At 37.9% G+C, this 21984-nt stretch overlaps 1 protein-coding gene across 3 annotated transcripts in view; it reads left to right on the forward strand.

The window, feature by feature from the left end:
- Rab11fip2 (RAB11 family interacting protein 2) overlaps positions 1-20381 on the forward strand; it is a 37587-nt gene extending 17206 nt beyond the window's left edge. The window contains exons 4-6 of one of the 3 annotated variants that reach the window (XM_048338155.1): positions 12190-12235; positions 14864-14932; positions 18081-20381. In XM_048338155.1, the coding sequence (XP_048194112.1) occupies positions 12190-12235; positions 14864-14932; positions 18081-18308 (343 nt within the window). In that variant the 3' untranslated portion in view covers positions 18309-20381. Of the gene's footprint in view, positions 1-3014; positions 3093-12189; positions 12236-14863; positions 14933-18080 lie in introns of those variants that run through there. The other 2 variants (XM_048338157.1, XM_048338156.1) reach the window with 2 other exon arrangements.
- The last annotated feature ends 1603 nt before the right edge of the window (positions 20382-21984 follow it).

Genomic DNA, 21984 nt, shown 5'->3' on the forward strand with positions numbered 1-21984 from the left:
ATTTCTCTTGGGTATGTTGTATTGAGTCCATTGTTACTACACAATTATAAGTAAAATGTAAATATTTCTTATATATTAAATATAAGGTTTATGTATGTGCTGATTTTAAGCTTAGTGATATTTCTGATAAAAATACTAATACCATTTAAATAGCAATTACTTGAATCAGATTGGCTCTCTTAGAGCAAAACAATTTCAACTGCCAGTTTTTCTTTATGTCTGAACAATCATGTTTAAAACTCCACCAGGGCAGAGAATAGGGCTTGGAGGTATGATTTAGAGATTTCTGGGGTTAGGAAATGGGCTATGGTCCACATAGAATAGTGTATTTTGAACATGGAGTCTGATGTCGGAAGGTAGGGAAAGGAGCAGTTCATTCTACTGGAAATTGGGAAAATACTTGTAAAGAAGACTTTGAGCTTGAGCTTGACTGTTGAACATGATTTTATAAGTTGGGAAATGAATTATAGACACATCCATTTTAATAATAAGCAGGGCTCATTTAAAATGTTATGTAGTGACACACATCTATAATCACTGGTAATCCCTATACTCAGGAAGTTTCGAACTTCTAATCCTACCATTCAGGAGTTTGAGACAGGAGGACCGGGAGTTCAAGGCAGCCTGGGTAACTTAGTGAGATCCTGTTTCAAAAAAACAAGCACAGAATGACAAGAGCTATTAGGTAGATTTTGAAGGACTATTTTTATAAATAGTATACGTACTAATATATCATTACCTCTTTACTGACAACTCAGTAATTCCACTTTTCTAGTTCGAGCTAGGACACTAAAGTCTGTTATTCCCTGCCTGGAAGGTTCCTGAGGAGGTAGGTGTGCTCCTGTACTGTAGGTTACTGAAGAGCCAATTAGCGGGTGCCCTGCAGCAGCTTGGTGTTGAGTATAATGAACTCTTTGTTGTGGAGCCTGGTGTGGGAATGGGTGTTCAAGTTAATCACATATTTTGTTTATCAGAGGCATACAATGTGTTTCATACAGATTTTTCATCTTCATAGAAATTAATTGCCTGAAATCATTAAAAATGGAAATTGTACAGAACACAATATAAGTTTGGATTCAGAAATCTATTTGATTCACTTCTTCAATGAGAGGTATTACCGTGTAACATGAAACTATATACATACTCAAGTAGACTATTCTGCAGGCAGTTGAGATTTTGGAGTCAGGTCTAGGTTTGAGTGTTGAATAGCAATAGGGTGATGTTAACCTTTCAGAGCCTCAGCTTTTTAACTGTAAAATGGGAATAAGAGCCTTGTGTACAATCTAAATAATGTAATGCACCGTGTGCATCATGTGGTGTGTGTTTGACACGTGGTGTGTTTGAATCCAAACTCTTGGTGTGATCTTACTGCTCCGTAACATGGGAAAGTTGCTTGAAGTAGGTCAGATGGAATTCTTCTCAACTTAAAAACATTTTAAGTGAGGATTTGTTCAAGAAAGCAGTTCAGACATTCATAGGAAGAGAGATAGAGGAGGCTTAGTGAACACATCACTTGGGGGTCTCCTTTGGGAAAAGCTTGCCTGCCTTAAGAAATTCAAGGCTGCCCCTGGTAGATCCCCTCTGACCAGGAGCTGAGTCTCTTCTTTTCAACAAGAATATCAGACTTGCTCAAGTAGTTTCTGGACTCCAGGCTTTTCAATAGGCCTGGAGTGATAGTAACTATATCACTCTGTTTTTGTCATTTTGTCTTCATTAAGAAGCAGATATTTCTTAGTAAAAAAACATTTACCTAAAATTTGAATGTTAAATATGCTTGTTTGTATTGTCATCAAGTTATTTTATGCAGTGATATCCTTTACACTTACAGAAATGGGTAGAATGTTTCTATGTCATCTCATGGGCCTGCTATCTTTGGATCCCAGAATACTATATAGAAGGAGGATTATAGAGTAAAAATGGTTGTTTTCAATGTGGTACTAAAGGTGGAAATTTTACCTTTACCTGATTACATGTTGCTTTTCTTTACCTTATAACAATTGTTGCTGCTACGATACAAAGGCTGCATGAGGCAGCTTCTGTCTTTATGACCATAGGCAAGTAGGTACAAAATATGTAGTAATTGTCCTAATGGGTCATAAAGTTGGTAAGTTCTATTGGAGTAAAAAATTACATGTAATTTCAGCACCAGGAGGCTGAAGCAGAAGGATAATGAGTCTAAAGCAAGCCTGACTGCATAGCCACACTCTGTCTCAAATTATAGGAGTTTAGGTAGATGGAATTGGGCAGTGTAGTCATAATGGAAAAGGTGGAATTAGCAGAATCTTGAAGGATAGGCATGAAAAGTGAGAGGCAGAATTGTTATAAAGGGGAGCGGAGTGTCTTAAGGCTCTCACAGAACAGCCTGTCAAAAACTGTTGAAGGTTAGAGGAGACAGGACCACATTCTTAGGAACTTGAAATATTTCAATAGCAAACCTGCACATAGGTCTCTAGAAAGTATGAGGAGTCATCAGCACATGAGTGATGTGATGAGTTACTGTTTTAGGAAACTTAGCAAACAGTGACACTGTTAGCAGTGTCTGAATAGGGAAAGTTGCATGACCTCAAAGAATGGTATAGCTGAGGTGGAATTTCTAAAGGTGATTTTACACAAGCAGGACTCCAATGAATTTTACTTACCAAACCTACGGGGTCTGGACAATGTGAAAATTATTACACAAAAGAAATTTGTAGCTCTCAAAGTGTATTAAATTTGCAAGAGAGGCCTGTGTTTTACATGAAGAAACACTTAAGAAAAGCTGAGAGATGTAGAGTCAATTGAATGCTCACCACCAAGATTATTTATCTGTGCTTGGAGGGTCCTGTAAAGTTTATTTTTCTACAACAGGAATACATTTTTATACCTTTACCCACTCACTGAGACAAACATGTGACTGCTTACCCAGCCTTCCCAGCCAGCTTTACTTCCACAAAGTAGGTGTAGGAGCCTGAAGCTCATGTCACACGAGGGAGGGCCCCAAGAAATATGAATGCTGTGGATGCTTGTCTTTGTAGGCCTCACAGAGACTGTGGGGCAAGGGCCTTCACTGCAAGTTGTTCTTGAACAGCTGAGGCCTCCCTGAGGATCAGAAGGTACCATGGCTTCTCCCCTAGGCTTGACTGTTTCAGACACTGCTAGACAACTTGGGGTACTCTCACCAAAGGTGGTGTGGGCCCTCTAGCCTAGGATCCACAAGGATGCCTTGAGTCACCTCTTCCCAGCTTGTCCCCACTACCTAGAGGAACAGCCAGGTCAAAGCTGGTAGGTAGGCTTTGATCTCAGAGGCATATGGGACTGTACTGGTTCTTGTTCTCATCAATCCTCCCACTTTCACTGTTTTGTTTCTAAAATAAAGGGGACTTGGTTCTCTACTTCCTCCAAGACAATTGCTAGTGGATATGTGACAGTGGTAAGCCAGCATCGCCTCAGAATAATAGAATGAACAAAACACAGTTTCTCCAAATGGCAAACAAAAAATTGCTTTTAAATCAAGAGATGCGTTGCACTGCAAAACTTCAAAGAAGTTGTGTACATGTTCATGGATTTCTTATCACTGAGAGGTACCAGAAAGGAAAAAAAGCTTGAGAAGCTTAGCTCTAAATGGAATTTAGGATCCTTTTGGCTCTCAATATTAAAGGAGTTTAAAAAAAATATTCCACTGACATTCAGTTAGAGTTTGAGCTTACATTTGAAAATTGGTAAATAGTCTTTGAAATAATTACCATTTTTTTAATATGAGAAAATAGTATTAAATGTGTTCTCTCTCGTGTTTTTTTTTTTTTCAGTATGAGGTTTGAACTGGGAGCCTCAGCTTGATCCACTTGCTTGTTTATTAGCTTGTGCTTTGCCATTTGAGCCATACCTCTAAGCATGGTTTTTGATGGTTAATTTGGAGATAGAGTCTCACAGGCTTTTCTGCTTAGGTTGGTCTTTATCCTTTAGATCTCAGTCTCCTGAGTAACTAGAATTCCAAGTATGAGCCATTAGTGCCTGACAACTCGATTAAATATTCCTGTTGACACAGACCTTTATTTCATCTGTCCGTAGGTCCTGAGTTTTAGGTCCTTTCTAGCAACATGCTACCATTCATTATAGAAAAGTTACAAGGGTCTGAATTAGCTGCCCATGATCTTCAATGTCACTGACCACAGTTTTTAATTGCCTTGCCTCTGAGATCTCACAAAGCTATCCTGTGAGAATATTAATAAGTAAATTACTCTTAATCCCCAGAGTCACTCATGTATTCTGTTTTGTCATCTGAGTGTTTAGTGTATGTGCCCAGTCCCAGGAGAAAGAATGTAGTATTTTACTGTGGGCTGTCAGTAGTTCAACCTGGTCCTGAATTCTTTCACTTTGTATGTTCAGCCCAGCTTGCCTGTGGAATAAATAATAAATGTAATTAAAAAGTGCTAAACATTGTGTTTGTTGGTGAAGTTTCTTTGGATATTTTGTTTTAGGGCTTTAGAAAGGATTGTTTTATTATCATTTGTTTGTTTACTATATTGCATTGTTATTAGGAGTTAGAGGATATTTCAAAAACATTAACCTGTAACCTATATGGATAATAAATATGAAAAGAACTGTTTTTAGGACTTACCACAATAATCTCTGGTTGATCTGTATTGTGCTGTTAACTTGGAAGACCTGATTAGTGCTGAGTCTAGTTGAATTGATTTTATTGACAGTCCACCAGTTTGAAGACTTGTTTCACTTCTCATTGGAAATGGAAAATATTGGAATAATTCTCCCCATCTTAGTACCGCAGAATATTCCTTTGACATAACTCCCATTTAAGTTACGAATTATCTTTGTTATTGAAGAAGATGGTTTCTTCTAGGGCATTCTGTCTGGTTAGTGGAACAAGTATAAGCCTGCCATGGATTTACTCATCTATTATCCTGGTTTTTGTAAATTTTTATTAAATTCTGGGTACTAAGTTGCTCTGTGTCCATTTCTCAGCTATCCGCCATGGGGTAGACATAGTGTCAGAGGCAAGGACTGAAGGACTAATGAGCTGCATGTGGCTCCTGCCTTCAAGAGGCTTTCGGTAACAGATGAAAAGCTCTGGTGGTGAAGATGGATATAGAGAAGCTTATATTTAAATTACACTTTGTCCTTCAAAACAGTTTCATTATTGTTTCTTTTAACCCTTTTCTAATCTTAATTCTCTGAAATTAAAAAAAAAAATTAGGTAGGCCATAGGTCTGAAGAGATAACTTGGATAAAGCCAATGGGCTGTGAAGTGTAGGTTAAGGGGGGTAATCTCAAAGAAGTTTGAGACCAGGAAGCTTTTGATCTAGATTTTTTTTTTTTTTTTTTTTTTGGCCAGTCCTGAGCCTTGGACTCAGGGCCTGAGCACTGTCCCTGGCTTCTTCCTGCTCAAGGCTAGCACTCTGCCACCTGAGCCACAGCGCCCCCTCTGGCCGTTTTCCATATATGTGGTGCTGGGGAATTGAACTGAGAGCTTCATGTGTAGGAGGCAAGCACTCTTGCCACTAGGCCATATTCCCAGCCCTTTTTTTTTTTGAGACCAGGAAGCTTTTGACAGTTGAGTCAGCAAGGCTTGACTTGAGCTTCAGAATACCAGTCAGCCATAGCTAGGCTAGATTGAGCAAGGAAGAGGTAGGCAAAGTGTTACCAGGTGGAATGTCCTCAAGGCAGCAGGTATTGGATTTTATGACCAGAAAACTAGCAGTGCAGATGAGGGGCTATTGAGGCAGGCATGCTGAAGGCCAGGGTGCAGGGTGCCTCCATTCTCCCAGGGAATGTTCAGGAGACTGGTAGTGTGCTAAGGAAGTATAGAATAAGCAGACAGAGGCGATCTACCAGACCACACAGTGACTGGTTTGAGGACTGTAAGATTCCTCATCTGAGGCTGTTGCCAAACACTTGGTGAGGGCATGGTGTTATAAGGGATAAAAAGATGGTGATTGAGAAATCTTGTACTCGTCCATCCATGTAGTGTGGGGGCAGGTGAAATGGTGAGAGAAAATGAAGACATCAATGTGAGCACAGAAAGATGTGAAAACAGCCCCAAGAAATACCCAATCAAGTAAAAAGAGGAAGGTGGAAAGGGAGAGGAAGAATTGATAAAGTTGGGGGAAAGTATAGGCTGCCAGAAAACAAAAAGTCTCAAAAAGAGGAACAATCATTGGGTAAAATGGAGCTGAGAGGTTGAGGAGAGTGAGATGATTGCCCTCATCTAAACACAATGAGTGTTGCTGTTGGGGGATAGATATATTCAAGATCCACTGAGGCAGGGCACTTGGGATGGCTTTGAGATTGGCAAGGTAAAGGTGCTGGAGTGCACCAGAGGAAATGGGCTATGCAGATGCTCTGGTGGGAGGGGAGATTAAATTGAGTGTCCTTGGGAGACACTGGCAATGAGAAAGGTCGCATAGGAAGAGAGATCTTGACTGTTGATGAGACTGTGTAGGGAGTTACTCTAGCCTTCCTTACTGAATGCTGTTCCTTTAGAGGCATACTCACAGAACCTGTTTGTGGAAATATGTTTTCACTTGTAAAACAGTAGAAATCTGATGATGTATTATCCAAGCTGGTCACTTCAGTTATACTACTTTCAAACTGTGAAAACAGTGAATCTTTGAAATATACTAAATTGAAAATAATTTTGAGCTTAGAGTACTGTGGCTTTGTGAGTGTGAAAAATGTTTATAAGGGAAGACTGGGAAGTTTTCTTGGGGCTAATGGTAAATTACTGTTTACAAACGAGAAGACTGTATATTTTGAGAAGAAAAAGTATTGTTTAAATAAATAATGATGGAGCATAAGCTAGAAATTGAAGGGGGAAATGCGGGATAATTCACATCAGTAATTATGACATTGTTTTTCTCTCTTATCCATCCATCCATCCTACTTTCTTTCTAATAAAAAGAGCAAACATTTATCCTCTTGTCAATTTAGTTGATTAAGTGAGTAGTTTGTGGCTGTGTGTGTGTGTGTGTGTTCCTGTGTCAGCTGAGTCACAGCAGGAAACAACCAACACTCAAAATCGATGGTTGAAGAAAGTTTAGTGTGCGTCAGGGACATGAAGGCAAGGACAGTATAATAACAGGGCCAGCAGTGTTAGAAGGCGCTACCCCCCTGAGGTGCAGGGAACAGCTGCTGTGGTAGTCCGGCCTGTAAGTAGAGGTGTGGCCCAGCAAGGAGGGCCTGAGGAGGTGGTGCTTGGTGCTCAGGTCGGGTTTTTCGCCTAGCCTATTTCTAGCCTGAATAGAGCTTATTGGCTTGTGGTTCAAGGAGGGGCAGAATGGAATAGCACGGTCAGGGAAAATGAAAAAAAAAATGGGCAATTACAGTCATAGTTACTTCAGTCATGCGCATCAGCCATCATCATTCCTTGTCTTTAAGATGAAGTGTAAGACTTCTAAATCATATCTGGTTGGAAGAATCCAGAAACAGCACTGGACTCTTTAAAGCCAGCTAGGGAGTTCACAATTAGGACTGCACATTTGAGAGCCTCTTAGGGAATGAAAATAGTTGCTGAAGACGCTGGACTGTGGAGTTGTGCTATCTTTCTCTGTGCTACCTTGACTGCTACTTGATAGCTGTGTTGCTATGAGTGGGCGTCTCCTCTGTGCCCATTTCACCCAAGAATGGGAATTAAACCACTGGCTTCATATTCTTACAGGGATTGAGTTAAAAATCCCAGTTCCTGGGCTGGGGATATAGCCTAGTGGCAAGAGTGCCTGCCTCGGATACACGAGGCCCTAGGTTTGATTCCCCAGCACCACATATACAGAAAACGGCCAGAAGCAGCGCTGTGGCTCAAGTGGCAGAGTGCTAGCCTTGAGCGGGAAGAAGCCAGGGACAGTGCTCAGGCCCTGAGTCCAAGGCCCAGGACTGGCCAAAAAAAAAAAAAAAAAAAAAAAAAAAAAATCCCAGTTCCTGGGACTGCTGTTAAATAATAGTGTCATTATTCTTCATTGTAGATGAAGTCTTGATGAGCTGAGCTGTAAATGGGAGATTTTCTTCTCTTTTCAGATCATCCTGGTCTTGTACCTTCTCCCACTGGTGTTTGTCATTGAAAGCAAGCCCCTTGTAGACCCCACTCTCAGTTGAACATCAAGATCAGTAGGATGCTGTCCTTTGAAAATAATTACTGTCCAGAATTCTCCTTTGATGCCTTAAAGTTCTCTTTATTTCCTGTGCAAAGTTAAGAATTGACCAGTGTTAAAGAATGTTACTCCCCCACTTCCTTTCTCCCTCCTTTCTGTCAGGGGGCACCCCTTTAGCTTGCAAGTAATTTGGATTCACACAGATAAAAACTTGGTCAAGCAGTAGCTCAAAGTGGACTTTGCTTTATTTTCCACAGTAATGGAAGGGGAGAGATTGGGGGTTCAGGAATGCTCTAATCATACTCCTTGTTGAAGGGCTTGTAAAGAGATTGAAGTGTGTCATCGACCTCCTTGGAAGAGCTAATGCCCTGGAGGCAGGAGGTGGAACAGCTCCCATTGTCACCTAGAAGCAGTGTTAGCCAGCAGTAATATAGACCTTCATTCTTATGGGTTATTTTTTTGTGTGTGTGCTTTTCATTATGAATAGTCTCCTTTCCTTCAGCTTTCTTCTTCTGAAAGCATGTATACCTGTCTAAAAAAAGAAAAAGGTCATTTTAACCAGTGCCACTTGTCCTTGCGGTGCTGTGACAGTCACATTCCTCACTTTATAAACTCTGTTTTTCTGGCCTTTGTATGTTAGTTCATACTACAGACTAAAGGACAATTTAAATTCTTTATTTACTCTAATTTTGAGATAACCTAATGAGAAACTATAAAAGATACTAGTAATATTTTAAAAATTAATAGCTTAATATTTCAAATATTAGAATTCAAATTTATGTGGAAAAATTGTTTTAAAATTTGCCAACATCAACAAATTAAAAATACTGACGTTTTTGCCTATAAGGATCAATGCATTTTATCAGCTTAAAGTAGTTTTTCAACATTTTTTTTCAAGTTTAAAAGTTACTTTAAAATCTTATCTCCTCCAAACTTCTCCACTTTTTAAAAACTTAAATTTCTTAAATTCTAGAGTTTCAATTTCTGTATTTTTTTTTTCAGTGTGAACATGTCGAATTTTATTTTGTAGCCGATTAAAAGCACCATTTTCTTTAACCTGTCAGCAGCTCAGTTGAGCAGTCAGACTGTATTATTCGATATCTTGTCTGACATGAGGACAGCAGTCCAAAGAGAAAGATATCACAAATTGGTGCCACACTTCAATAAATAGAGACATTTTATTTTTTCACCAAGCTAATTCAATCCAGTTCAGTTAACTCTTTTTTTCTCCTGTAAGACAGATGAAAAAAGGCAGCCATGAATGACTGAGTTGGTCATGTGTTTGACACGTCAGTGTGTGCACATAAAGCAGACCATGAGGGAGGGCTCAGCCTTTGCATTTCAGACAATACGTGATGTGAGAGCCTCACTTAGAGTGCCTCGGGAGGGAGGGGCTGGGGCTCGGCTCGCTGCCTTGTGCTCCCTTCCCCAACTCCAACTGTGGCCTGGCAGACAGGAGAGTTCTTAAGAATCTTCAGACATTTGTAATGGTCATTAAGTTTCAGTAAACACTGAAACTCACTACAAAAACTAAAAGCTTAGCTTTGTGATTTTGATACAATCTTTGCTCTAAATCCTATTCCTTAGAAGCTTTGAGTAGTGTTATATATCATATATGTCTATATAATAGCATAGTTTTTCTTTAATGACGTCTTGTTTGGTGATTTTCTGAGATCCTGAGTAGATGCTAGTATTCATTCTCAAGGATGAAATGGGTGGCTATGTCCCACGCATGAACCATTTGTCATATTAAACATGAGAGAAAGCCTTGTCAAAAAATTTGCCTGTTGCTCCATGGATCAGGTGTGTGCTCCTTGTGTTTGATCTCACGACCTGTAACCTAGCCCCCTGTTGCTGGCATTCCAGTCGCCAGTGGCCTGTGAAGGTGTCTCATTGTCCCCAGATCTGCCCTTCTCAAATCCTACCTTTTCCATGAAATATAGGCCTCCCTTGCTTTAATTGCTATGAGAGAATATTGCTTTTCTTGGTTTGTAGTTGAAGAATTACGTTGTCAAACTGCATGGTGTGAGTGCTACTCTGCCTTAGGATGCAGAGATGTGGGCTGATAAACCGTGTGGCCCATTAGATCTATCTGTAGACAGCAGGTATAGGGCTGTGTGTCATTGAGAAAGAGAGGACAGATACCAGCGCCACTCAGCTCCACTAGTTACCAGGGGAAGGACCCTAACTGAACCTCTCTGTAACTTTGCTCCCTCATTTTTAAAATGTTGGAAAAGATATGACAAGTATGAAGTTGAGTTGATTTTGGTTAAGTGTTTTTTTAAACAGTGTCTAACTTAAAACAGATTCACTCATTTGATCTTCATAGCAGTCTCACATGGTTAGATACTCTTGCCATCCTTTTGCCATTTTTACAGACACAAAGTGAAGTAACTTACTTGAGGTCCTGCAGCAAGTACATGCCAGAAGCAGAATTCACATCACCTGGCTGCAGGACCCTCGGCATTCCTGGATACCTTAGTGTACTGTTGTCAGATCTCAGTGTAAATCCTTGCCCTTCAGAACACCTTGGTCAGACGGAGAGGGATGGAACATAATGTGTTTCTTGGCTCTACAGAAGACATGCTGTGAGATAAAGGGGTGAGGAGAGATTAGTTCCACTGACCCCTTTATTCTGCTACCTGGGGTTGAAACATGGAGACCACAAGAGTCACGTGTCAGCAGTGCCACCAGGGCACTGGAGCCAGAGGGGACCACTCATGTCTTTTTGGAATTTTTTCAGCCACCCTTTTATCAGATTCTTCAGGTCTTGTCAGCCTGGTCCATGACTGTGCAGATTACCATGAGGATAGTGAGATACAGAAACAGGAAAATGTGGCAGCCACATACTCCTCTCAGTGGTGTCTTGTAGGCATCTAATATATTATGTATTTCATTCATTTACGGGGTTCCTCAGCCATATGGAATCACTACCTTCCACAGAAGCTCTACCTAGAAAAGGTCAGTGGCCAGTTCTTGGAAGCCAGTACTACAAACCGTAGTCATAACAAGTGGCCACGGGGGAAATTCTCATAATGTGCTTGTAGGTGCACATATGTCTTGTAGATTTTGCAGCTAAGGACATGATGTGTACTTGTGATTATAAATGTGGTCCACACAGGATATTCAGTATCTGTATGTTCTGTCACACAATTATAAGATTTTTTAAATTGAGTTTCTAAAATCTTAACCCTAGTTATTTTGCTGATAGTATACAGATAATAAGATATAGAAATATGTATAATAAAGAATAAAATATGTATCTTACAGTTAAGTCGTGTGTGTAATAGTTTTTTAAGACAGTAATGCTTTATAGCATTTATAGCAGTTCTAAGGCTAATACTCTTAAGTGCTGGGTAAAGATTCAACTTGAAGAGCACCGATGAAATATTTACTCATCAAATGGCTTTGAAGTTGAGCTTCTCCTGGGTAGTAGTCCCCTTCCTAATGGACATGTTTCAAAGAAGAGAATGGTTTAGGCATTAAGCTGTGATGTTTTCTTCTTCTCCACATGGAAGAAATCTGTTTTGTTTTGGTCTGCTTCGACATTTAAATTTTGAAAGCTATGTACTTAGAAACCATGTGAATGACAGAAATGGTTGATAGGATAATGTTTGAAAGTCAAGTGTGTTTTTCCTTTACTGCTAGTATTTAAAGCAAATAGTGTTAACTCTTTTATTCTGTCATTTTTTCAAATCTAAAGTTACTTGTCCACTTTCATATCTAAAGGCCTGGGGTGAATATATATATATATATATATATATATATATATACACACACACACACACACACACATAAAATGAATAATACATTTTTTAAAAACACCCTATTATAAAGTATCTTGCCGAGTTAAATCCCTGTTTAAAGATGTTTACAAACTACATATTTAGTTGTGCAATTCTTCAATTTTAATTATAACTGAAGGGTTTCCTACAGAGTTTAAAATTATAATGTTTTAAATCTTTTGTAAATATTGTTTTATTTTTCTGTATATCTTGGATTAAATTTCACTTACAGAGTAAGGTTGGTTAAGAATTTTCTGTTCTTGTGCTTCCTCCCATATGGTCTAGATGTACTTAACATTTGTTTATGTATATGTTTTTTTACTTAGTTTTCATATGAATCCGACAAGCAATGAAGATCTCAGGAAAATCCCGGTAAGTCTTCGAGGGGTTAGAAAATTACCAGAGAACAAGCTAAGCTTCTCTTTGGCACACATTCCTAAAAATACCTCCATCCCTTGAATGCCTCAGGCCCAGAAGTGTGGAAGTGCAGCCTGGTGAGCTGGGGAGGAGAAAGGGAAGTGAAAGTAGACTCTACCTTTAAGGTATTAGAGGGCATGGCTTCTGTGTGTGATAGGTGTAAGTTCAAGCAAACAGTTATAATTGAAGCCAGTCTAGAATATGCATAGTTTACTTGCAAACTTCTGAAGTTAATGTGAAATCCGCATATCAAAGTCAACATAACAGTTATGAAATAGGGACATATGGAGAAGACCATTGTGTTTTGTTGTTGTTGGGATGAGGATATAAGGAAGAATAGAGGTGCTTGTTAGCCTTCACCAGTAGGAAAAGTACCTAGCAGGAGAGCCACTTACCTTGAAAAGTATTTGTAAAAACTTTAGGACACTTAACCTTCCAAGTTCTAGTAAAATCAAATAGATTAACAGGAGTGGCAGGAAGCCACACATGTTGTCAGGATTATTCAGAGATTGTAAGTTCATTTGATTGTTGCCGAAGTCTCAGAGTTCCACTGCATTTGTAGCCAATTCTAGGCATGTTAAACCTAGAGACTAAATCACTTTACAGAAATGCAGGCAATTATTCTTAGTTGAGAACTAAGTTCTTACTGAATAGAAATAGAGCCTTTATTTCTAGAAGCTGGGGCTTGCTCTTTCAACCATCTGCCCTTAATTGTGTGACCCAGATGTGTATTGTAAGAATTTTTTAGGAAAACTCTTTTTCCAATTTTCTAGGATGGATATTCCTTGAGAAGTGGAAGTGGACTTAGAGTTGATTTTATGAACCATTTTAAATGCAATTGTCTGTCTTTACAATTGAAGAAAAAAGTGTAGAAGCACAGCACTTTGTACTGTGTCTTTGCTGTTTTATGTAAATGATTTGTAAGTTTTGATGTTTAATAAATATTCAAGTCTTTATAATATAGCAGTCTGGGAAGAAATGTCAGAATATACGAAGTCTGCCTTTGATCAGATAGTAGCATGCATTCTATCAGGCGGTTACTTAATCTCAAACAAAATGCAACATCAAAAAATCGATTTAACATGTAGCTATTGTTTATTAAGTAACCTTAATTACAATTTCTATTGCTTGTAAATGTACTTTTCCAAATCTTGTAATTTATTGCTGTAAAAGCATCCTTACAATTCTTTAAAGAAATAAAATGTGAAAATTGTTTTAGTTAAAGGATTTAAAGGTGATAAAAGAATCCTTGATGTGTGATTATTTTTCTCTGGAATACTAACTATTCTAAACGACAGTTAAAGGATTACTAGGTGTTGTTAATTTACTGCAAGATACAATTAAGAGGAGAAAGCTCATCCTCACACTGATTATTGAGGAAAAGTATTTGAACAATTTTTATGTTGAAGATTATAAGATGTTTGAAGTAATTTACATGAAGTTCTCCAGTAATAGCCATCCGCCAAGATATTTCCTCCCCTTCTGGACGCAGTATTTTGTAATTAAGTTTGTATGTCGTCTGTGCTGGTGCCAACACCTGTCGGTAAAGGCGCGGTGTTTAAGCAGGAGCAGTAGCCAGTTGAAAGGGCAGCGTGAGCTCTTTAAGGCCTAATTAAGAACTGAAAGGGAGCTGAAGGGAGGAGGACAAAAGATGTGAAAGTAGCTGAGATGATATTCCCAGAGCAAAGTTCCTCATTAGAACAATAATGAGATGATCAGGGAATGCCAAGCCTTCATCTTCTCGCTCTCCTCTACTTGCTGTGGATGTCAGCTAGTACCCCACCAATATTTGGTTACCAGGACAACCTTTCTTTAAATCTTCAGTTATGTTGAGTCCTAATAATTTTCTTTTGTTCAAATTTAAATATTGCAAAAAATGTGTATTTCCTAGTTTCAAGGACTAGATTATGAATAAAGTAAAAATGGGTCACTAGTAATTCTGTCTTGCACAAGGGTATTACTGACCATTCTGATTAAAAACATTAAATTTAGTAATTTAATTTTAGTACAATACTAAATGTCAGAATTCCATTATTCTCTGACCACCCCTTTATTTGATATCTGCATATAGTTTTTGGTGTTGCTTTTTGTTGTTTTTTTGGTGACAGAGGTAGAGTAGGAATGAGAAAGAGTGGGTTGTGAAAGAACTTACATTAGATCTGAAAATAGGAAGACATCTTAAGAACCTGTGCTGTGTCTATGTGGGGTGCTCAAGGAAAACACCCATCACCCAGGGCTTCCACTGCAGGCCTTGTTTGCCCCTCCCTGGGTAACTGGTTTGGAGAGAACTTCATTTCCACTTTTTCCAAGAATTGTTTGGAAAAGTTTTCTTAAAAGAGTTTTCCTCTTTAAACAGACTAATTTTTGTAGCTCCAAAATTTTTCATTTTTCCCTTGTTTATATTGGTTAATATTAATCTTATTATTTTCTTTGAAGTTATAAACAGAAGAGCATATATATTTTTATTGAGCAGTCAAATTAAGAATCATACACCTAAAATTAGGTTTACATGGTTTTCATATATTGAATAAAATTTGGAGCTAAGTCTGAAACTGTTTTTAATTATTTTATATTATTTTCCAGAATTTGATTTATAGTCCATGTGTTTCTAAGATGTTCTTCTGCCCCAGAAACTTGATGCTGCAATTTGGGGTCAGTTTTTCACCTAAAAGGACAAAGGGACATCTCACTGAAAGAACAGAAATGCATTTCCAGAAAGTCTTTTACGTGTTAGCATCATGCCATTGTGAGGGGCAAAGTAAGACAAAATACATCTGCCTATTCTCAACTAGAGATATGAATGTTGAACAGTATTCTGAAGTACTTCATTATGTTGAAAGATGAGGTAGGTTTAGATCATGGCATTAATTTAGAATGCCAAAATGAGGAATTTTTTAATATCTTCTCAGTTTGTTCAGTGAAAAAGTCATTTAACTACATTAACTAGTATTACTGATAGTTTTCAATGTAAGAGCACCAGTGATATTTTAGCTTGACATCACTTAATTAGTTTGAAGAAATCAGTTCGTTTATGTATAATTTCATTACAATTAGAGAATGGAACAGATGCTGTTATTATATTAAATTAAGGGGGAAAAAACAAAGCAATCACCCAATCAGTAATATCCCATTTAGTTCAATTTCATTAATCCCCGCAATTCATAAGGAACTACTTATGTTTTCCTAGAAAAGTAGAAGCACATAAATTGTACTACATTATTTTAAAAATTCAGTCCAGAAAAATCATTTTATAAATGACAGAGTTTTAGAATTGAAAGGGACTAAGGGAGGAAAGAAAGTGAGACCTATATTGATTTCTGCCTCAAATTTCATGCACTGTTAGTTGGGTTAAATTATAAACTTTAGCTTATGTTTGACAGCTTTAAAAATACACTTATCTCTGTTGTGACTGTAGTCTTTACTATAGGAAACGACTCAATATAATAAATACTTCATGAGAATATAATTTAAAAGTTTATAATACAGACCTTTAAACTACTGATGACCAGTTGAAGAGGCAATTACAGCGTGTGTTTGTGTATATTTCTTTGATCAGAGAGATGAGAATAAAAAGTAGTTAAAACTAACCTGTATGTTTAATAATCTTTGAATTATTTTAGTTGTCTTTAATAATCTTTGAATTGTTTAGGTTTACAGCAGTATTTAAACTGTGTTTTAAGTGCTGGAGTTATAGCAAGCATGAGGCCCCAATTTCAAACCCTCAGTACTTAAAAAATAAAATAGTATTTTAGGGACAAAGGCAATATTAATTGATAGTTCTATTTTTGCTCGGTTTCTAATGCCTTATGTTTAAACATATCTTAGAAAATTTGAACTTAATTCCCTTTCATAAGCTCTGTAGTCATTCATCTTAACTCATCTTTAACCTTTCAATAGCCCTCAAACTAATCTCAGCTCCTCCAGTGTTACATGCTATAGCCATTTTAATTATCCCTGAACAGAGCTCAGTCCTATTCTTTCTGTTTAGGGCCTACAGTGGTGTCTTTCCCATAGGAAAAAGTCTTAAAATGTGTTAATGACAGCCTTCAACATCCTTGTGGGGTAGCTGACCTACCACTTCATTTCCAGCATGCTTGGCCTGCTTGGGCCATGGCCACTATGCCTCAACCTGGCTTCCTAGTTGAGCAGGGAGATCACCCCAGATCACCCCCAATCTCCCTCCCCCCCCCCCAGCTTGAAATGCTCATTGTGTTTTGCCTGTAGTCTTAGTCTCAGGGGGCCTAGCTCATGCTCTCCTCCACAAAGTCCAAGGTCCTAGGCAGTGAGGGAAGTGTTTCAGGCCTGCGTTTCTGTTTATCCTGGGGAAGAGGGTGTGTTTCAGTGACCCAAACATCAAACTGATAAGGGTGCTTTGAAGGGAGGAGTGGGAGCATGACAAGCTGTTCAACTTGAGCTTCACTGATGAAAGCTCTAGACACAATGTGATCTGAGTAGACACTGCAGATGGGGGAAGATTTCATTCCGGTGGAGAGAAAGCCTTTTTCTCTTGTTGTCAGTCCTGGGATACATTTCCACATCCTCCTCTGCTCACTGCACATGTCAGTCTTTCTGTCCTTCTGAACAAGGAAACCAACTTCCACAGTATTTCAGCAGGTTTTCCTTAAAACAAATCAGAAATGTTTTGAACAAAAGTGGTGAATTATTTTTTTAAGTTGTTTAGACCTAGGACTATGTTTCAAAAGGGATAACGGTTGCTACTTTTTATTTGGGCTTTTTACATAATGAAAAAAAATTCCATTGCTACCAAGAATATCAATAAAAGACTATACCTTGATTTCTGAGTATTGTTCTTCACCTTTTGTTGTCATGTTAATATTAAGACTCCTTTGTAGCAAAAATGAATTAAATCAGTATCCTTGTTACATTTTGGTTATATTTATGCTTTAGTTTAAAATGAATTTTTATAGAATGAGGTTAAGTAAATGAATAAAATGAAGGAATGAAGATATACTAAACATAAACATTATAGTTGAAGTTGAACTCAGTTTCTGGATGAGAAGGGTAAAAAGGGAATGAAGATAAATTGGTTAGGTATTTTTGTAGGAGGAGGAAATAGGCTAGCTACTCAGAAAAGGCTCTGCCTGCCTCTAAATTAAAACAGAATTTATTCCCATGAAGCATTTTATAAGTATCTTCATTGATTTAATTCCAAGTGTCTTCTTTAGCATTTCATAGCAAATTGGAGAAGCAAACTTGATATCCTGCTTCTTACAGCTGTCTTCAATAAAAAGAAGGCATAATAATATTAAATCACAACTTGGTGGTAGCAATCCCATGAAGCATAATGTTCAAATGTGTAGTTTTTAATAGCTTCTTATAGTTCCTCCAAGTTCATTCTTGGGTGCTTTCAGTTTTAACCTTAATAGCTAATTTGTAGTCCTAAATTATGGTATATTTCCTCTCTCCTCACCTCTTTTTCAATCTCCCTTGGAGCCTTGAGAGAGAGACAGGAAGAAGCACTGTTCCTCTGTGCTCTACACCCTTAGCGATCGCACTAATTTTATTGTAAATTATGTGGTCAGTTTCTGACTCTTGGATATTGTTCACACCATGAAAAAGCGATTTTGAAAGTAGAGTTGAAAACAAGCCTTTGGTGCGTCTGTCCTTGTTCCTCCTAGAACTGACAGGCTAGTCTGAGAACTATCACTTTAGTTCTAGCTAAGGATTGAGGGGAACCATCAGGATTAGAAAAACCACGACTTGACTTTCTGAGCAATTCTTTATGTCTGTTCTTGATATCCTGTCTGTTGAAGTGACCTCTTGTGTTCTGCTGTTCCAGGACAGTAATCCTTTCGACGCCGCAGCAGGGTTCCGGAGCCTGACCTACGAAGAGGTGCTGCAGGAGCTGGTGAAACACAAAGAGCTGCTTCGGCGGAAGGACACCCACATCCGGGAGCTAGAGGACTACATTGACAACCTCCTGGTCCGAGTGATGGAGGAGACGCCCAGCATCCTCAGAGTGCCGTATGAACCATCCCGGAAAGCTGGCAAGTTCTCCAATAGTTAATAAGCCCAGGACACTGCATTTCCATTTGGAAAGAGTGCTAGAGGGAAGAAAATAGGAAGGACAAACTTGTCACTAGAAGGGACCACACAGGTTTCATTACAAGCACTCCCTCATGGTAAAAAGCTGTTTCACCTGTAAATATCAGCAGGGACTCTGAAGAGTGACCTTGGAAGTGAACAAAATACTCTAAACTTCTAAGGTGAAAATAGGTCAGAGCCTTGATGAACAGCCATTCTCTAGGATTCACGTGGGTGCTGGTGCTGACCCACCAATCTGCCATAGGCCCACAATGTCCTTCAAGTTCATGAGTTATCCCTCAGGAATAGTTTTCCTAAAGCAGAAGTGATATTGTGGCAAGATTCTCACAAGTCAGTTGTAGACATACTTAGCTTCAGGAATACAGCTCATTATAGACACTACTAAAACATCCCTATTTTATATACATGTGTATGTACATGAATATATATTCATGTATCTTTGTGTATAAAATACATGCATATACCTCATGTATACATGTGTTTTTACAATATTTGAAAACGTTGGTTGCCTCTAAGGTTAGGACTTTGAGAATGTGCGCTTGCTCTGTGAATGCAAGACAGGACATCACTGCTATTCTGACTCACCATGCAGAAGCTGCTTCAAATCACTCTTGACTGTGAATGTCGGTTTCAGAGTGATTCCATCATCACAGCTTTGCTCCTTTTCCCAGAGTGATAGTTTATGGGATTTTAATTTTTTTTCTTATTTATTTTTACTTTTTACTCTGGATCCACTCTACCATGAAAGACATCCTAGCCCTTCTAAGGTCTCTTAGACAAGAATGATAAATTTGTTTTCCAGCAGCACAAATGTCTTTCAGTTAATTTTTACCTAACATTTGGCTCTTATTTAAGGTATAAGCAGAAGATAAGCGAATGCAATTTGTTTTGTTGAAATTCTTCATGCCTTTAAATCATTAGCAAAGAAAACATTACAAAGTTATATCTGAAAATAATTTGGGAATAAAAAGAGGAAGGTGATTGCCTGGCACCCAAAGCCAAACACTAGGGATGAAGAATTAGGCTTGGTTTCAAGTTTCATAAATAATAGAACAGATGGCTGCCTTTGGTTCTTCTTCACGACAGAAGTGAGTTTTTAGAGCAGCCCCTTGCTAGTTTCCACTCTCTAAGCCCTGTGAGCATGGAACGAGAAGCTCCTCCTTAAAGTCCACTCCCCACAAATAGGGACTTGCGCCATGGATTAGCAAAATGGATTTTTACAAAATGATCCTGAAATTTAAGTTGAACACAACAATAAAAAAATGCTAGTAATCTTCTGCTTATTTTTCACCTTTAGAAACCTAGTATACTTCCTATGAAACACAGTGTATCTGTCTTTCTAATGTGAAAGGAGAGGATCATCTCCCTGAGAGGCCTGCGTTGAGTTTTATACTCTAGTGGCTCTCTAGAAAGATTTCACTGTAAGTTAAATCAAAAGCAGATAGCTTTATTTATCTGAATATTTTAAATGAAAGAGTATCGACCAAGCTTATATTCATAAACTGCATGTGCTTGTTACTTGTATTTTGTGTTTCTTTATAGTTTTCCTGTGAGAACATGTATTTTGAAGGTTTTTTTTGAAATTTTTTCCCTAAATACAGTAAATTAAATATCCTGAAATTAAATGGAGAAGGAAAAATGCCTTTGTCAGTTTTTCTCTCCATGCAAAATTCAAGTTCTGTAATAAAGCTGAAAATCTAGTGTAGGGTTTTATTTTTCCATCTGTGGTCTTATTAATTACTATTTTTTAACCTGGTGCCATTTTAAATTAACATTATTAAGTGTTATACAATTCTTAGCATTTTTTTCTGATAGTATTATTGAAAATATTCTTAAACTTCAAAACACCACAGTGCACATGTTTTCAGTATTAGGCAAGATAGCGTAATGAGCTTCAGCCAGACTCATTCTTCTAGAGTGAGCAAGATGTCAGTTTCATACGGAATATGTTTGCCTTAAATAAAGCTCATTAAAAAGTATGCTTTTCTTTTTTATGAGAGAATATATTTTTAAGGAGCATTTCTTTTGCCTCTGTTTTAAAAAAAAATAACTTGTTCTGGAGAAGATCATCCATGAGTGACTGGCTGAAGCTCAACCAGTATTTTTAACTTTAAAATATGAGACAAGTGTTGTCTTTAGAACTTAAACTCCACTTACAGCTGCCTGAAAGTACTCTGTTCCAGTGTGGAATTTTCACTCTTGACCCAGATTAAACCTGCTACATATTTTCATGATCAATCTATGTAAAAGTGAAAAACAAGAACAGATTTCCAAGTAAACATACCCAGTGTTCCAGTGTTGACACAGAAGTGCAAATAGTTTTCATTTCTGGCACTTTAGAGAAAAGGCCAAAAGGATCACCTTAGTTATTTTTCCAAAATGTAACTCTAGTCTAATCATGTATTGTTTCCGCTAAGAAATGGAAATGACATATATGTGTGTGTTCATAAATAATGCACAGTACAATATGCAGAGTATACTTCTGCCTTTATGCCTAAAAAATGTTTGCTCAATACCATTTCCACAAACAAGATTGTGAACTATTATAGAACTGATACTTATGCTGTCTTAAACTAACATACTTCTGTTACATAAGTAAACTATTTATGCTTTACTTTAAAACTAGTATTGCTTTAAAACCAGTTCTCCTTCCAGTTCTAAATTTCAGCTTTGAAAGCTTGATGATACCACTCCACTACATTGGTCTCACATTTCACTATGGAAGACGCAGATCAGATAGTTCATATTGTATATAGAATACTGTGTAACCCAGTCATGACAGTGTTTTTTTACGTATTGCTTTTTGCTGCTATATTCTGCATTGAACCTAGTTTTGCCCTCCATCCATGAATGTCATATTATTCATAGATTATACGTGACTACAACTCTTGCTTTTGGCAGTATGTCAAGATTTAGTTGTAATTTTCCAGCTGTGAAAAAGTTGCCTTGTATTTAAAAGGGTTTCATGAATGAAAACCTAAGTAAAACTAAGCTCATTGGTGACTGACCTGCTCCTACCCTCACCTTCCCCTGTCTACCCATCCCCATATGGGTGCTTATCTTTCAGCAAGGAGAATCTTTTAAAAACAAAACAAAAAAAAACAAACCTGAGGACTGCCATCTTTAGTGTGTGTACAGTGATTTGTTACACTAGAGCTTTTCTTTTCCTCTGTAGGTTATTAGGAAAAGCAGCTTGCCTTGGATTTGTACAGCTAGCTGAAACTTCCTTGTGTTCGTGGACTTGTATGTCCTGTATACAGTAGGTGTCACTTGTGTGTGTAAGTGAATTGGAAGCATGCCCATTCACTAGATCTCTCTGAAGTAGGAGAGAAAGGATCACGCTGCTGGCTCACTGGGGTAGATGTGTGGGTCTGCCAGCACACATCGAAAGCCCCCATTTTCACAGATTTATAACATTAATAATCCAGATGCAATCATTGGAAGTATTTAATATGCAATAGGTAGCACCTTAGCTAATTAATCTGAGTATGAAGGATTTTCTGATGTATTTAATAAGAAGTGTAGGAGCTCTTCAAGCATTAAACCCAAGTTGACATTTTATTTCATGTACTTTCTCTGTCAAAAATCCTCTCTTACGATGGAATTGAAGTCCGTTAACTAATGATACATTTGGGCTT

The sequence above is a fragment of the Perognathus longimembris genome, chromosome 2 (genome assembly GCF_023159225.1).
Source record: "Perognathus longimembris pacificus isolate PPM17 chromosome 2, ASM2315922v1, whole genome shotgun sequence".
NCBI classification, from domain to species: domain Eukaryota; kingdom Metazoa; phylum Chordata; class Mammalia; order Rodentia; family Heteromyidae; genus Perognathus; species Perognathus longimembris.